General features: G+C 42.6%; 1 protein-coding gene across 2 annotated transcripts in view; it reads right to left on the minus strand.

The window, feature by feature from the left end:
- Nucleotides 1-4421: 4421 nt before the first annotated feature.
- Kcnq5 (potassium voltage-gated channel subfamily Q member 5) overlaps nucleotides 4422-18215 on the minus strand; it is a 519189-nt gene continuing 505395 nt past the window's right edge. For both annotated transcript variants that reach the window (XM_085679420.2, XM_048430486.3), the window contains 3 exons: nucleotides 10248-10379; nucleotides 8885-9011; nucleotides 4422-7143 (listed from right to left, as the gene is read on the minus strand). In XM_085679420.2, the coding sequence (XP_085535546.2) occupies nucleotides 6181-7143; nucleotides 8885-9011; nucleotides 10248-10379 (1222 nt within the window). In that variant the 3' untranslated portion in view covers nucleotides 4422-6180. The remainder of the gene's footprint in view (nucleotides 7144-8884; nucleotides 9012-10247; nucleotides 10380-18215) is intronic.

Raw genomic sequence — 18215 nt, forward strand, 5'->3', positions numbered from 1 at the left:
ATCTCTAAAGCCTTGGAGGGGGCTTCCTTCTCAACACTGTTCAATCCACTTCTGGTCTAAAGATATCTATCTCCCTAAGGGCTCTTTGCCTGTGTATTCTCAGACTTATAAGAGTCTGAGATTGCTTGAAAATTGTTGAACTAGCTGGGCGGTGGTGGCGCATGCTTTTAAGCCCAGCACTTGGGAGGCAGAGACAGGCGGGTCTCTGCGAGTTCAAAGCCAGCCTGGCCTACTAGAGCTAGTTCCAGGACAGACTCTGAAGCCACAGAGAAACCCTGTCTCGAAAAATCAAAAAAAAAAAAAAAAAAAAAGAAAGAAAGAAAGAAAGAAAGAAAGAAAGAAAAAAAGAAAATTGTTGAACTATTGAACTAATACTAGCCCCCTGGCACACAGTTGCCAGTAGTTAAAGATAATAAAAAAGTGTTTTTATTTATTGTTATTTTTGAAACAGGGTTTCTCTGTGTAGCCCTAGCTGTCCCTGAACTCACTCTGTAGGCCAAATCGGCCTCCAACTCACAGAGATCTGCCTGCCTCTGCCTCCCCAGTACTGGGATTGAAGGCATGTACTACAGCCACCCAGCTGGTAATAGTTTTTTATTGTTACTGGTATTTTTTAGAGAGTCTATGTAGCCTCAGGCTGGCCTCCGACTCTTAGTAAATCTCTTGTCTTAGCTTCCAAAGAGTGTGAGCCACGGTGCCTGACTGAAGTAGAGACTCTTATTTTTATTTTTTAAAAGATTTATTTGTTCAGCCGGGCGTTGGTGGCTCACACCTTTAATCCAAGCACTCAGGAGGTGGAGGCTGGTGAGTCTCTGTGAGTTCGATGCCAGCCTGGTTTATAAGAGCTAGTTCTAGGACAGGCTCCAATGTTACAGAGAAACCTTGTCTTGAGTCTCGAAAAACCAAAACAAACAAACAAAAGATTTATGTGTGTGCTCCCCCTTGAGTTTCTGTGTGCCAAATGTGTGCAGTGTCCTTGGAACCAGAGTTGTAGGAGGTTGTGAGTTACACAATGGTGGGTGCTGGGAAGTGATCCTGGGTTCACTGCAAGAGTTGTAAGCACTGCTGAGCCACTTTTTCAGGCCCTGTATAATGGAATTTCCCATGGAAAAAAAAGGACACTGTCCCTTTGAGGTAGAAGCCTTTTCCTGGTAAGGCAGAGCTGAGCGTATACACCCACATGATCTGAGCTGGGCACCTACCTGGTTTTTGTTTCTTACTACTTGTTTAGCAAACTCGTGTGTTATACTGGCCGGGTGTCTCTAAGGCTGAATCCCCAAAGGCTCTCAGAAGATTTTGAGAGCTGATATGAACACCATATATAGGAAATTCCATTCCATGAAACTTTCTTCCATGGCACAAATTGTTAAAAATAGTACATAAATGTCTGGGTGAGCTCCATGACTGAGTACATGCCTAGCATTTGTAAGAATTTAGATTCGAGTGTATGTGACACGTGAATTTTGTGTTTAGACTTGGATCTCATCCTTAAAGTATATTATATATTTTTAAATATTCTAAAAATCAACAATAATCTGTGATCTAAACTTCATCTACTTCCAAGAGGAGAAGATAAGGGCTGTTCATTCAGTTTGTGTGTAGTCAACACACAACCACACAGACTGCTGTCTGAGCTATGAACCATAGCTAATTATGTTCTTCTTGGCCTGGGGAGCACATGGTCAGAAACCTGAGCTGACTCCTCAGAAATTCAGAAAAACAAAACAAAGCAGTTCTTCTTATGACATTCTTAAGAACATGAGCAAATCTGCATTCCCAAATGCAATAGTCTCTTTTCCGGCGTCACAAACACATTTCACTGCTAAGTCTGAGTATGGTTGGGTCAGTCCGTTGTTCTCTATAAAGACAGTCACACTCACTGTTTATAGACATCTTTTTAATATTTTACTTTAAAACAAATATCTCAGTAAAAGAGAGCAAAGGAAATTACATTTTAACGATAGCTTGAAATGGGTATGGCATTCCTGATTTAGCTGTTTTCAGGAAACAGACTATTATATTGTTTTCCTACATGACTTTTAGAACTGCTTACTTAAATGCACATAATTATATTAAATTAAATTTCCTAACAAAAACACAACCATGTCATTTAAGGCAAAAAAAATCAGGTTCTGGGGAATTAGCATTTATGATATTTCCTTGATCTGATTGAATGATCAGTTTGCCTGGGTTTCATCATTCTTTATGGTTTTGCTCTGGAAATGGTATGATATTTAGTTAGTCTGTGCCTTGATTCCTCTATTAGACTTGTTTGACTTTCAGATTAAGACCCTTCCAGACAAAACCGAGTCAACAGGAGGTCAGAAAGGCACCTAAGAACAAGAAATTATTATAGAATCAGAAAACCCAGTAAAGCATCTTGGTTTAAATGAACTTGCCATCTCAAGATATTAACTTGCTTGAACAAAACACAAACATTTAGAGTAGACATGGCAACATGTTTTAGTTAACCTCCTACAAGGGATGACTGCTGTATGTATTAGCATGATCAACCCTATGCACTGTAGAAGGCAGACGGGCTTGATCTGAGCCAGCACACGGCTACTCAGTGTGCTCACTTAAACTATGTTCCCAGACATCCTTTTGGGTGGAGCAATGGGTCCCTGCTAAGTGTAACTGGGAGAGCCCCCTCCTCCATTCCCCCTCCTCCCAGAGAATGGCATAATAGACATAACCCTGAAGTGTACACGCCAAGAAACCTATTTTGCAATGTCCAAGAGTTTCTGTGCTAGAATGAAATAGATACAAAACGATCATGGCTTCAACGTACAAACATTTTTCACAATGCAGTTTTTCACATTTTGCTTAAGACTGCAGTGATGTGTTTTGGCTTTGTCTCTGAATCTTCAGTCTTCAGCTATGTTAGATGAACTGTACTGTGTTTGAGACCCGAGGAAGCCTAAGAAGGGGTCCTCAATACATTCATAATTCTTGCTGCCAGTGGGGTTCGACCTGAGACAGTATCAGTGCTGTCTGGAAGCGGTCAGTGCCTTTCTCTTCCTCAGCCATTATTTGGAGTGAACCTTGTTGAGTGCCAGTCAGGTGGTTCTGGCTTTTGCTCAGTGGAGGGATGTGTTTTGTGTACACACGCATGTGTAAGTCCTTTGGAGGGTACATCATTGCTTCAGGTTGGTTGAAGACATGGGAAAATGAAAAATCATATTAATAACTGCCTAGCATTCTGTTTGGAAAACGAGAAGAAGAGTTTTGAAGGCTTGATGAACATTTTTCAACAGAGTGAGAAATTCACACTTTATCTCTTTTTTTATGAGCCATAATGAATGCTATACTCCAGGAGACTGTATTGGAATCCAAGAAAGCTTTTGTTTGTTTTTTAAGATAGGATCTCTCTATGTAGCTCTGGCTGGCTTGGAACACACTTTGTAGAAAGGCTGGCTGGAATGCACAAAGGTGATTGTGCATTACCTTTAATCCCAGCACTTGGGAGGCAGAGGCAGGCGGATCTCTATGAGTTCAAGACCAACCTGGTCTCCAAGAGCTAGTTTCAGGACAGTCTCCAAAGCTACAAACAAATCCTGTCTTGAAAAACACAAACAAACAAACAAAAAGATCTACCTGCTTCTGCCTCCCAAGCCATGCATACATCCTAGAAGTATGAAAATAAGGAAGGTTTCTTTCTTTCTTTCTTTCTTTCTTTCTTTCTTTCTTTCTTTCTTTCTTTCTTTCTTTCTAACATTTCTTTTTTTAAAGATTAATTAATTAATTAATTAATTTATTATGTATACAGTATTCTGTCTGCATATGTGCCTGCAGGCCAGAAGAGGGCACCAGATCTCTTTACAGATGGCTGTGAGCCACCATGTGGTTGCTGGGAATTGAACTCAGGACCTTTGGAAGAGCAGGCAGTGTTCTAAACCACTGAGCCACCTCTCCAGCCCCCTTTTTTTTTTTAACATTTCACTGTCGAAAATGAGGTTGAGAAGCACACTCGAGGAAGAGGAAATCAGTCTGCTTGAGGGTGAAGACTGGTTAAGGCCTGGTGAAGGTCGAGATCAAACTGGGGTGAGGGATCACCAAACAGTTAAGGGGCAGAAAAATCAGGATGAGCAGTGACGAGAACATTCTGCTGGGGGAGAGGCTTGGGAAGGACTGGTGGACTTGAAGGTCTCCTTTCTTTGAGCAATCACTTGAAATCCCTAGATCTCGCTCATTTGGCCTGGATGCCGGAAAAAAATTCCGCCCCCCCCACCAAGCGATAATAGTTGTTAAGAAAAAAAAATGTCTTGTTTCATGAATTCTTCGAGAATTCAAGCCTAACCCACTTCTCTCAGACTTCTTTCTTTCTTTCTTTCTTTCTTTCTTTCTTTCTTTCTTTCTTTCTTTCTTTCTTTCCTTCCTTCCTTCCTTCCTCCCTCCCTCCCTCCCTCCCTCCCTCCCTCCCTCCCTCCCTCCCTTCCTTCCTTATTTTGGAGACCAGGCTTCACACAGCCAAGGTTAGCTTTGAACTTCAGAACCTTTTGCCTCTGCCTCCCAAATAGTGGGATCACAAGTATACACACATGGTAGGCTCTTAACAGCTTATTTGAATGTTATTACTTTGGTCAATACTCTGATGATTTAAGATTGAGTTCTCGCTCACTCTGTTTTTGAGACACAGTTTTGCTGTATAATCTAGGCTAGCCTTGAACCCATGCTCCCATCTCACTCTCCCCAGGGCTGTGATTACAGGTGCAGGGCTGAATTCTAACAAGCAGCCAGTATTTCTTGCCTTTTGAGAAATACATTTTTAATACATATTTTTCATTTGATTCTTTGCCATCACAATATATTACTGAGGGGTTTTGATCTACAGACACATCCAGTGCTATCTGGTTTGTAATGATATATGTTCATAACCTGGAAACTGAGCCAATCATTTCACATCTGGGATAATATTGTTGGGAAGAATAGAAAAATGTTCACTATAGTATAAAAAGTAAAGGAAGTTTAGTTTTAGCCTTTCATGTGCAAAATGTACTACTACACAATAGCAAAAAGACATTCAGGGAATAGTAAAAATAAATAGCTTGCAAAATTCTCTGTGTACAAGAATAAGGGATGTTTAGGTAGTTGAACTTCCTAGCAATATTTATTTTCTAAAAAATCTAGCTGTTTCATTTTGGCTTCTCTTCTCACTGCCCTTTGCGAGTGGGCAGACATTTCCCTTCATGCCACCCCCTTGTGGTAATGCTTGTAGTCTTTCTAAGTCTTCCTTCCCTCCACCGCATATAGATACCCCTTTCCCCAGGTCCTACCTGCATGTCCACAAAATGGGAATAGCTGGTCACACTGGCCATTGAGTGGGCAGTGGTCAAGCCTGTCATTGTGTTCTCACAGAGAGACCAGTCCAGCTGTAAAAGCTGTTAAGCCCATCGGTAGTGCATGTGCTTGTGAGGAGATTGCGCTTTTACAGGGCTGACTCCTCCATCAGAGACTCTTTTCACGAACTGGAAGATGTCAAGGGAAAAGCAAACCTCCTGCCCCACTGGCCCTGAACGGCATTGTCTGCCCATTTTCTAATCAGACAACATTCCTGGCATAAAGGACAACATGAAAACAATGTGCAAAAATTGTCTGCCACAGAGCTAAGTCACCAAAAGCACACAGATTGACATTCAAATTACGTTAATCAAATGACTGAGGAGGAATGGGTTGGCAAAGATATCTTGAAATAAGCAGTCGTTTCTGTTATATTCCAAATTCTGCTTTACTTGTGTTATTAGCAGCTGTTGCTAGCCATTGTGTCTAGCTTACATGATGGCCTAATTTTGAAAATGAACTTTGTATCTAGTCATAAAGCAGAAATGCCTGAAATCTGAAGGTGTTTACTCCAATTTCAAAACACAGCATCAACGCTTGCAATTGAACTAATCCTGACATCTTCGCGCACCCCATAGCTTCAGCAGCGACTGTTTGCTTGGGATTTTAGACTCAAGGTACATTACTAAATGCATGGGTTAATGTCGATGCACCTTGGAATTTCTGCCATCCCTAAACATGCATTTTCATGCAATTAAAAGATAACAGGCTTCTAAGTTTGCCGTTCATGTTCTTCCTGATTCTTGCAATTTCGACTTTTTAGAAGGGCTTCCAGAATAGTTCATGCAGTGATATGTATGGCTAAAAGAACAGCTATGCCTAGAAACGGAACAAAGAACTTTAGTTCAGTTTGACATGAGGCAAACTGAGGGCGTCTGTACTGTCTCCTGTCTTACAAATGTTCTGAGATGACCGTGACCTTCCAGTCCTTAAAGAGTCTGATGTAAAAGCAGCTTCCCCCGCAGGCTGCGGGGTGGCGTCAAAAGTGTCTGTTTCTGCCTCCTCGGCACCCAGTTCTTCATCGGTTATAAACAATTTGGATTCTCTCCACTTGGGGTAAAAATCTTGGCTGCCTCTGGAGCCACTTGACTCACTGCCCGAAAATTGCAAGTTCAGTTCCTCTGTCGATCTGATCAGGTTTTGTACAGACAAAGATTTGCCCAAGTCTTTGGGCACCATGGGGCGGACAGACAACAAAGTTTCTCCTCCCATGTCAAAACTTTTCCGCAGGGAACGGTCCTTGGTCAGATTTGACTGCGCAAACTGAACATTTTCCTTGGAGGCAACAAGGCAGGTGGTGACGTCGGAAATACTTTCTTGTAAGCCAGTGGGATTCGGGTGCAAAGTCTCCGGCCTGCTCAGGTGCTTGATGGCTGGGAGCGGAGGTGGGATCTGTAAAGTTGTTGGGGCTGCTGGCTTGGGGGCTGCGCTTATTTGGTTTGCAATGTTATTTGTGGCCGCCAGGGAGGAGCCGTCATTCTGACTCATTGGCACCTGTGTTGCTTGGCTATGCATAGTAGGGCTAAGCGCATAGAAAGTCTGAGCACTGAACTCATTTGGCGTTAAAATGAACTGCAGGCCTCTCGAGATGTTGGCACTGGCTGACCTCGTCAAGCAGCCACTGGTTTGGGCGGAACTGGACAGGTCTTTGCTATCCACCGGGCTCTGATAGTCAGACGTCTGTTCACATTCAAAAGGCGGGATCTGGAAGGAGGCCAAAGTGAGCGCTGAGGCGGAGCCTTTCCGGAGGACCTGTTGGTAGATGTCCAGTAGACAGTCCAACTTGGATTCGATGGACTGGACCTGCAGGTGGGGAAAACAGTTACAAATGAGGACACTCTCTGATGAAGAACTGACTTTACTCTTGGGATCTCAAAGGTGAAATAAGATTTTATTGACACAGTAAAAGAAATACTATGAAGGCCAAAGGAGTTCTGATTGTTGTCGAGGGTAACACTGGGGGCGACAGGGCCAGGGAAGGAAGGGGAGAGAGGGTTAGAACTGCATTTGTGTGACCCTCTTTACTCCCCATGCTAGTCTTCAAAACCTTTTTTTTTTTAAATCATATAAGCACCATTGAAGTGTATTTCAAGGTATTTTCAATAAGCATGTTTTTCTTATTGGTTGACTTTCTTTCTGGATAGTACCAATCTAAGAAAGTTTAAATTTTTTTTTGAGGTTTTTATTTTTTATTTTTTTTCCTGACAGCCCTGGCTGTCCTGGAACTTGCTCTGTAGACCAGGCTGACTTTGAATTCTGAGATGACCAACCCCCACCCCCACATACACACACTTCGAGTACTGGGAGAGTACTGGGAATTAAGGTGCTCGCCACCAATAAAGGCTGGGCTGAGAATTTAAATTTAAAGTTAAGACCAGGAGTGGTTGTGCACGCCCTTAATCTCGTCACTTAGGAGGCAGAGGCAGGCAGATCTCTAAGAGTTCAAAGCCTGCCTAGTCTACACAGTGAGTTTCGGCCAGCGTTACATGGTGAGACTGCGCTCCTCAATACCCCCCACAAATAAATTAAAAATAATACATCAATAAATGTTTTCAAATGAATACTTAGAATGTTTACAATTCCATTGAGAATACTCTCTGAGAAGACACAGCCTCGGGGTCAAAAATCACTGTTTGCCACAAGTACGGTGAGGTTTTAAATCTCATTTTAAATGAAGGAAGCTAAAAGAGACACAATGATAAATAGATCTTTGCTAATTTACTATTGAAATTCTACAGTTGCTTCTGAATTAACTATTGATGGACAAGATAAACATTTCTTATTCTTCAGTGGAAATCCAAAAGTGTTTTAAAGACACCATCTACACATAAGAAGTCATTAATTCCAAGCACTCTCTACTTCATTCCTTTGACATATACTGATCATTAGGATTAACTTTAGGAGGCCAGACGTAGTGAAGCACACCCTTAATTCCAGTACTTGGGAGATAGAGGCAGACAGATCGCTGTGAGTTCAAGGACAGCCTGGTCTACCAAGCAAGTTCCAGGACTGCCAGAGCCATGTAGAAAGATTCTGTTTCAAAAAATAGACAGACAGGCGCTCCTTTCATCCCAGAACTCAAGAGGCAGAGTCAGGTGGATCTCTGTGAGTTTGAGGCTGGCCTGCTCTACAAGAGCTAGTTCCAGGACAGCTAGGGCTGTTACACAGAGAAACCCTGTCTCAAAAACAAACAAACAAACCAAGGCAACAAGCACAACAAAACCAAAACCAAGCAAACAAAAAGATTAACTTTTGGGGCTAGAGATATAGCATAGGTTAAGGACACTTATTCTCTGAGAGGACCTGGGTTTGAGTCCTAGCACCTACACGGTAGTTCAAAACCATCTAAAACTCCAGTTCCAGATCTACAGTTTCTTCTGACCTCTTTGGGCATCAAATGCAGACATACATGCAGGCAAACCATTCATACACATAAAATAAAATTTTAGAAGATTAACTTTAACACCTAAGTTACATCCATATACTTAGCTTTGAGGAACGAATTATGACTGAAAGCTAACTTATGTGGGTGAGCTATGCATACCTGCTTTTCCACCTTGACAACGCGGCCGAGCATGCTGAGGTCATCCGTCGTCTCGTGTTCTGCGGTTATTTTCTCTCTGCTCTTTTTATCTGAGGTGATTTGCCCTTTTCCAAGAATCTGATCAACACTGCCAGACAAAGGAGATACCTGTTATAGGCACTAACTGTACAGATTACAGTAGGCCAGTAGTGTAATCAACCTCCCTAATGGTGCAACCTTGTAATATAGTTCTTCATGGCGTGGGAATCCCTGACCATAAAAGTATTTTCGTTACTACTTCATAACTAATTTTGCTGCTCTTGTGAATTGTAATGTAAATACCGGATGTTTCCAATGGTGTTAGGCGACCCCGTGAGAGGGCCATTCGACCCTCAGAGGCATGGAGACCCACAGGTTGGGAGCCGCTGCACAAGGCAAAAGCAGAATGCTCCACAAAGGAAAGGCAAGTGTCCAGCTTGTAAAAGGTGAAGCAAGCTGACACGCGTGTCAATTGATCCAATTACCTTTCTAGAAAAGAGTCAGTTGGATTATTTATTTATTCGTGTGTGTGTGTGTGTGTGTGTGTGTGTGTGTGCGCGCGCGCGCGCATGTGTGTATGTGTGCCACATGTGTGCAGATACTTTTGGTGGTGTCAGATTCCCTGGGGCTGACAGAGAAGCAGTTGTGAACCACCTGATGTGGGTGCTGGGTTCTGAACTCAGATCCTCTGGAAGACCCTCCAGTCTCTTAACTGCTGAGTCCCCTTCCTCCTCGCCCTGATTATTTTCTTATCACCGGATTACATATTTTTTTAATCCCTCTGATCCAGGAGGAAATCATTTCTGATGGACCCGACAAAGGAAAAAAAAATGAGCGAGCCAAATAACTTGTTTCTGCCTGGACCAGTCAGTTTTGAATTCAACCGTGAAAACCATGAAGTCATGATTATGTTTATTTTACTGATAGAGCAGATTCCATGAGGATTTGTTTTATACCTGATAAGCAGGTGGGAAAGCTAGGGCCTTTTGCAAAGTGTTCTATGGAGTGATATTACTAGGCCATCATTAACAGTTACCAAGTGCCAGGTTCCAAGGTTCCTACATGTTACAAACTACACTGATGAGTCAGGGGCCATGTCAACCCTATGCAGCAGCCCTGACAGTCTCTCCATTTCTCAGAAGAGGGAACTGAGATATATGTGGAGCCTGCCAATGTTTGTTTTAGACCCGAAAAGAAGAGTGAAAAGAAGAATACAATATCTGTAATAAAGCAACCTCCCAGCTGCCTACCAAAAAATGAATCAGCAATACAGAATTGAGAGGCTTTGTTTATCATGGGAACCATCCCCCCCCCGCCCCGGACAGTTTCCATACCCTTTGCTTACCGTGTTTGAAGGCTTTTAATCCTACACAGCATGTCCAGATGACCGGCAGAATATTGTTCAATGACATCTTTTACATCATATGGGCGCAATGTTTCCTTAAACTTTCGTTTGGCCACGTGAAACTTCATAATTCTGTTTAAACACATATTAGATATGATTCCTAACAACTTTATCAAAATAAATTATCAATATGTTTACCAGCAAATGTCAAGAAATTCATAGTGGTACAGACCTGTAATCTCACTTATATTAGTGGCCAAGACAGGAGGATCACAAGTTAAAGACTTGCCCGGGGAACATGGCCAGCTTGGGAAACTTATTGATGTCCTATTTCAGAACAAGGAAAGCCAAAGCAGGGCCGGGGGTACAGCTCAGTGGTAGGAGACTTGCTTAGCATGTGCAACCCTACCCCAAATTTAATCCCCAGTATTGAAATATATGTACATATATAAAACTCTGGGGAAAAAATCAGATATCAATATTTTATGCTTCTACAGTAATGCAATATAAAAGATACATTAAAGAGGGCGTTATTAAGAACATTTCTTATGAGACACACCTTCAGCATAGCAACCCATGATAAAAACAGAAACTAGACATTAAGTGCTATCTCTTGTAAATATCTATGGAAATCTCCAGCTAAAACCACAGTCAAATGCAATTCTATGTGATCTGAGACATTCGAGATACCACAACACCTTAAATTATATCTCTTAAAAAATATGGCATACTGGAGAGATGGTTTTATTTGGGAAAGTGTTTGCCATACAAGCATGAAAATCTGAGATCGGACGCCTGGCATCCATGTAGAAAGCTGGCTGTGGTGGCGTACACCTGTAATCTCAGCGCTGGGAAGGTGGAAGCAGGAGGATTTCTGCAGCCACTGACCAGCCAGGACAGCCAAATTGGTGAGCTTCGGGATTGTTTTTTAATCTCAAAAAATAAGGTGGAATTTGAGGAAAACACTTGATACTGACCTCTGAACTCCACACGCACATGTGTATGCACACACACACATACATACATACACACAGAGACACAGACACTTGTGCGTGGGCGCGCACGCACACACACACGCACAGAGAAAGACAGAGACAAACATACATCACTCTTAAGCACCCTTTCCCCCCAAAATAGAATAGCTGTCCAAATGCTCTTGTATGTAATTACATCTTCCTCCCTTCCATCCCTCCATCTCTCCGTCCCTCCCTGCTTCCTTCCTTCCTTTTCTAGATATGCATATATATGTACATGTGTATATATATAAATATGTATATATATACATACGTACATACATACACACACACATACATATGTCATATGCCATAGCACCTGTGTGGAGTCAGAGAAAAATCTGCAGAATTCCATTTTCTCTTTCTACCATATAGGTCTCAGGGATCAGATTCAGGTTATCAGGCTTGATTGCAAACATCTTTGTCTGCCAATTGTATGTGTCTTTGAGATGCAAATGTGTTTGCAAATCTCTGCTGTTCTTTCTAAAGTAGTGCGTGCTAGCTTTGAAATTTGTGGAAAATTTCATAAACTATTTTTGAATTACAGTGTTGGGTTCACTAGCCAATTTTCTTTTAAGTACAATTATCCGTGGAACTTGGATATAAGCATTTCTTCGGAATAAGAGATCCCTCATCATAATGCCTCCCTGAACACGAGCCGCAGATTTTAAAACAATATTTCTTCAGTCACTTTCGTGACAGCATCAGCAGCTCATTGGTTTTGGTAATCAGTTACTGCAGTAGTGTCATAAAGTGCCTGCTAAAAGCAAGGGAGTGTGACATTTTAATTAATCTGTGCAGCCTCATTGCTGGTAAATGTAAAACCTGCTGGTGTTTTTCAACTATTTAATAGTTCACCGACTCCTATTATCACAGTCATGGATTCTAGGTTGGGAATTGGTCTCGGTTCTAAAATCTAAGATTTATAGTCCCTTGGTTAAAAATGGCAAGTTTAGAGTTTTAAAAGAAAATATCCATTGCCTACCTGAAGTGACAGGTTATTTCATTGAGTTCGAATTGCTTAGCATTTTAAGAAAGCCTACACTCTATCTATCTTCTAGTTGTATCATTAACCTCAAATTAATTATGACCCAATTGCTGTTGAATCTCTCACCCACAGCTCCTCAGCTCTTTTCACCAGTTTTTTTTTTTACCAATGTCTTTATTCAGAAAAGAGACTTTGTGTTTGTTTCTTCTTCCTCTTTTTCTTTCCCTCCTCCTTTTTGGTTTTTTGAGACAGGGTTTCTCTGTGTAACAGCCTTGGCTGTCCTGGAACTCACTCTATAGTTTGAACTCACAGGCGTCTACCTGCTCTGCCTCCGGAGAGCTGGGATTAAAGGCTTTTGCCACCACATTTGACAATGTGTTTGTTTCTTTTTCTTTTCTTTCCTTTAAAGACATTTAGGAAAAATCATTCAGTAGAAAGCAGAGAAAATCTGGGTGGGGCTGGGGAAATGTCTCAGCTGGTAAGCTGTTTGCTTCAATAAGGGTCTGAGTCTAAATCCTCAGTATTCACACAAGAACACAGGCATGATCAGAGTGTGTCCACAGTCCCACTACAGGAGATACCTGGAGTTCCCTAGTCAGCCAGTCTAGTCCAGTCAGTGAGCTCCAGGTTCAGTGAGAGACCCTGCCTCAAAAATAAGCAGGCAATTAATTGAGGAAGATATCCAAAGCCAACCTCTGGCCTCTACCTGTGCCATCTGTGTGTGAGCACCTCCATGGACTACCCACGTGAACATCTCCACACACCACACTTGCATGCCAAGTACATTATGTCTTAGCTTCACCAGCACTGGGAGAGATGTTCATTTCTGCTTTAAATATGACTGGGGAGGCAGAAGTACATAGGTCTTAGAGTGACACCCTCAAGCACTCGGTAGCAAAGCATGACCACACCCAGGTCTGCCTGGCTCCCACCTTATGTCCTGCACTTGCACGGTAACAGTTCTGGAGAAGTGAGTGGCGTCTTCAGCAGCTCTTCTTTTCTCCTAGCGGCAGAGGAAGGGAGACCGCAGCACAAGGCAGTGTGCTTCTACTGGCTGCAACGTGGGTGCAGCGGCCTCTGTTGTGCTGTGCCTGGACTGCAGTAACCAACCACCCCAAATAAATTACCTTTCTTTTTTCTTAATGAAGACCTCTCCTTACTTAATTTATAAAGTATTGTATTAGTTCACGATTGCATTTATTTCAATGTAAACTTTTTCTGCTTTTAAACGGTATATACCACATTTTAGAATCGTCAACACAATAGGAAAGAAAATACGCCAAGCATCTAAAAGAGCATCAAACTTTGAGTTGAGCACCGAGGTGCCTCTTTTTAGTCACTGCTACTCAGGAGACTGGGCAGAAGGCTTACTGAGTCAGGAGTTCAAGGCCAGTATGGGCAACACAGCAAGATCCTGTTACAAACAGTAGAGAAACAACAATAACCTTAGATTCCTGTTTGGAACACTACTGTGAGTATATCTGAAGTGATCTTGCCAGGTTTACTCTAAGGAAGACTAGGCATGAGTGATGCCCTTTTCCTATAACAGATCTCCTTTCAGTTCTTTTGGGACAGACATAATTATCATAATCAAAGTTGGAGGTGGAGATGGGGGAAACCTCAGAGGGGAAGGTAAGCTTGAGAGGACATCTCTGAGCACATCTCACCATCCTGGCTTTCTGCCACAGGTCCTCCTTTCTCTGGTCATCCCCGAAAAACCCCCAGATTGCCCCTGAGGTCTAATGCTGTGACCCAGATGTGAGCAGACAGTATCATCTGCTGGACGCACAGCTGGGTGGTAAATGCAAAAGGCTGAGCCAAACATAGCTCGCGCCCTCTACAACTAAATGCTGCCTGGCTCTCTAATAGTGGCACCTTTCTGGGTATGTGGCAATGTGCTAAGAAGTTTATCTGCATCATACCAATTCAGAACTAATAATTTCCCACCTTTGCTCTTTGAGTCAAGAGAAAGCTAAAGAGTTTGGGTAACCTGCTCAGAGGAGGCAAGCTATTGCTGAGGTCAAGGCCCTCAGTCTGCCAGTCCAGAAAGTTGCTTTACAGGGGGCTCAGAGGCAAGAGACTTTATTACTGTAAAAGGATTGTACAGGCTAGGCGTGTGACCTCTGACACAGGCCCAAGTGAATCCAAGGCCACACTAATCACTTTATCCATCTTCATCTCTGTCTTTCTGAAGGAACCCATGCTTGGAAGTCACTCTGCCCCTTTGCTTCACTATCTTCATTCTCTCAAGTGTTCTCTTCTTCCCAGCCCTACTAATTGCAATATTTCCCTTTCCAACAAATAAAGGGTTTTTCTTTTTTGCTTATTTACACCCCGTTTCAGGATGTGTCCATTACTCTCAGTGTAGTCCACCAGTTTCACTTTGAAATGTACGATCTCCCAGAAAGCACTGCTACTTTTAAAAGTCATCCTGTTAGCCTCTGAGAAGAGAGTATGTCCTTTCTCTAGTTACCTAGGGGAAATGAAGTTCATGGCTTAATAATTCTACACCTTTAGGAAGAAATGAGAGTACTGAAAACTGAGGGAATATATTTTTGAGATAGAGGCTCTCCATGTAGCACTGGTTGTCTTGAAACTCACTCTGTAGGCTGGCCTCAGACTCAAAGCTTTGCCTATCTGGGCATCCCAAGTGCTGGAATTAAAGACGTGTGTCACTACACTTGGCTTGAAGGGCTATTCAGTGATGAATTTTTCAAATCTTCATATTATTATTAGTTAAACATACACTTAACCAAATTACTGCTCACTTAACTGTATTTTTTTATTATTATTACGTATACTTTGTTCTGCCTTCATGTAAGCCTGAACACCAGAAGACGGTACCTGATCTCATTACAGTTGGTTGTGGAACTGATGCTGGGAATTGAACTCAGGACCTCTGGAAGAGCAGCCAATGCTCTTAACCACTGAGCCATCTCTCCAGCCCTTCAGTGATGAATTTAAAAGGTCTTCTAGTTATTGAATTTTCCCTCCTTCACGACAACTGTATTTCAGGTAGTAAGACTTTTAGCTATAAGAATAGAGAAATGGGCTGGGCAGTGGTGGTGCATGCCTTTAATCTCAGCACTTGGGAGGCAGAGGCAGGTGGATCTCTGAGTTTGAGGCCAGCCTGGTCTACAAAGCTAGTTCCAGGACAACCAGGGCTGTTACACTGAAACCCTGTCTCAAAAAAACAAAACAGCAAAAGAAAAGAAAAGAAAAGAAAAGACAGAATAGGGGAATGAAGAGAGATCTGGGTTGTCAGGGAGAAGGGTGAAAACTGATTTTGTCTGTTGGACTTGTCTGGAAGTTCTATGTCTTGATTCTCCAGACACAGATGGGTGTAAATGCAGGAAAAATAAAATACCTAGGGGAAGGGCAAGAAGGTATTCTAGAAGAAGGGCCAGCACATGAAAGTCGTGTGTCTGAAGGTCTTACGGTTTCTGCTAGAGAGACAGACCTCGGACAGAATAAACAAACAAATGCAGATATGACCAAATAAGACTTAATTTGCACCAAACAAACTTTGGATTAGAGTTTTGACCTTTATCTGTCCTCTCTGACCCGTGGTTTGGATAGGAACTATGAGGAAATGCCAGGAAAACAGGAATAAATTGAAGTTTATGAACCGGCTTGTCAAACAGGCCAAAGACCTTGGGGACCTCTTCCATGTTTACAAAAGAACTTGACTATAGCTTCTTCATTGCCTGGGAAAAAGGGAGTGTTTGAGGACATTTTCCCAGGGTAAAATTAGGACCGTAACAATGGATTTGATAAATAGGATGAAGATAGCATTAGACTGCCCTTCCGAATGCTCCCTGAGGGAGGGGGATGATTATTCTGCAGTTAAGGACACGTTCTACAGAAAGAGTCTGAGTAAGGCTGATACTAAAAGATTCACATGTGCCTGGCTCATAACATACTCAACAAACCTTTACCAAGCAGATGACCTGTTCTTCTGGTGATTTCTGGCTGCCCTTTGGAGGATAAATAAAAAGGTGAGAAGTCAGGTACACACTCAGCAGATTCTCCATGAGTTGCCTCAGTGGACTAACGCAACAGACAAAAGCTAAGAACTCCTCACCAAAAGTTGGGTCTCCTCCTATGAACCCTGTTGATAAGCAGGAGGATGAGGGTGGAAGAAATCCCGTTGAACAAGACTGTCATGCTCTCATAACACCACAAGAGGGTGGAAAAGCTTCACCACAGACCCAAACTGGCATCTCGTCCAGAAACGGGAAGCCTACTCACACATTTTCTGAGAACGAAGGAGCTACAGCAAAGTTAAACTCTTAGAATATGTCTATAAATACACACAAACACATGTGCGCTTCTGAGGAGCGAAGGAAACGTAGGTGCATTTTTTGTTGTGTTGCCATGAGTTATAAAATCTTGCAGGAGTCTTGTTCCAGTCCTCTAAATCAGGGTGAAGACATGAATATGCAGAGAGAAGAATAAGGGGAAAACAGAAGCAGCAAGTGACTACTGCTGCCACCGAGCAGATGGACGGGCCCAGCCAGCAGCCAAACCATGTGCAGGGCAGAGAGGGCCCAGCCGACTGTGAACCGAAGAGGCATTTGATTGACTGTGAAGGCAGTTCTACTTTACAAGCTTGGCGGCTCATAGGAATCACCCGGGGAGCGTGGGCCCTGACTCTCATTCTGATTTAACTGGTCTAGGATATGACCCAGAGATTTTTGACCTTCTTTTTCCGTTTTTTTGAGACAGAGTTTCACCATGCTGCCCATGCTGGATTTGAATTCCTGGACTCAAGTGATCTGAGTACATGGAAATATAGGCTGTAGCTACCACTTCGGACTAGTCATTAACACACACACACACACACACACACACACACACACACACACTCCTTTCTAGTGCTAGGGGTTGAATCCAGGGCCTTATAAAAGCGAAGAAAGTGCTTTACCACTGAGCTACACCCTAAGCCAAGGATGTTTAATGAAATTCTTGTTCTTGTTTGCCTGCTGTTGTGGTCAGCACCTGCTGGAGTGGAAAGGGTTAATGTCCTCTTAGAGTTCATCACTGAGGGCAGCCGGTGTAGGAGACAATGCCCTGAAGCCAATCTAGTCAGGCAGCTGAAGGATGGACAGAGGCAGCTGGGAACCCCTGCCAGTCTGAGAGCACAGACATGGATGGCTCAGTTGGACTAGAGGAGATGGCAGGGCGTGATTTCGGGAGGTGACAGCCCTTCCTAGGCTCTGCATGTTCATCTCTAAAGCTTCCAAAATGACCACATATTCCCGCCTCGTGTTTCTGAAGTGCATGTGGGGTTCTTTTCTGGCCCATCTCTCTACTTTGTCTCGCTTTCTTGGGTTCATCTGCTCTGTGACTTTGTATTTCACAGCTCTTCTTCCAAGGAAGAAGTCTGGGAAACTCCATTTCCTGATGTTTGGGTCTCCATATCATCTAAAACCTTTAAAATCAAGGGTTCCATCTGGGCGTGGGGGAACACGCCTTTAATCCCAGTAGTCGGGAAGCAGAGGCAGGTAGGTCTCTGAGTTCAAGGGCCGTCTACAAAGTGAGTTCTAGGTCAACCAGGGCTACACAGAGAAACCTTGTCTTGAAAAACAAAACAAAGTTTAAAAAAATTAAAAACAAAACAAAAATCAAATTAAGGGTCCCAGTGCTCATTCTTGAATGATATAGAGACTTTAGTTCATCAAATGCCCCCTCACCCACACCCAAAGTTAGACCTCTCTCGATCTTTAATCCTTAACTCAAGGATTGTTATTAATGGAGCAAACCTAGTAGACAACCAAGTCTGCATGACTTAGTAATTTGTGTTTCCTTCTTTCTTTTCTTTGTTTTTTTTTTTTTTGTTTCTTTTTTTGTTGTTGCTTTTGTTTTTGTTTTTCAGGTTTTTGGGTCTTTTTCGAGACAGGGTTTCTCTTTGCTTTGGAGCCTGTCCTGGAACTTGCTCTTGTAGACCAGGCTGTCCTCAAACTC

The sequence above is a fragment of the Myodes glareolus genome, chromosome 18 (assembly GCF_982192425.1).
Source record: "Myodes glareolus chromosome 18, mMyoGla1.1, whole genome shotgun sequence".
NCBI classification, from domain to species: Eukaryota; Metazoa; Chordata; class Mammalia; order Rodentia; family Cricetidae; genus Myodes; species Myodes glareolus.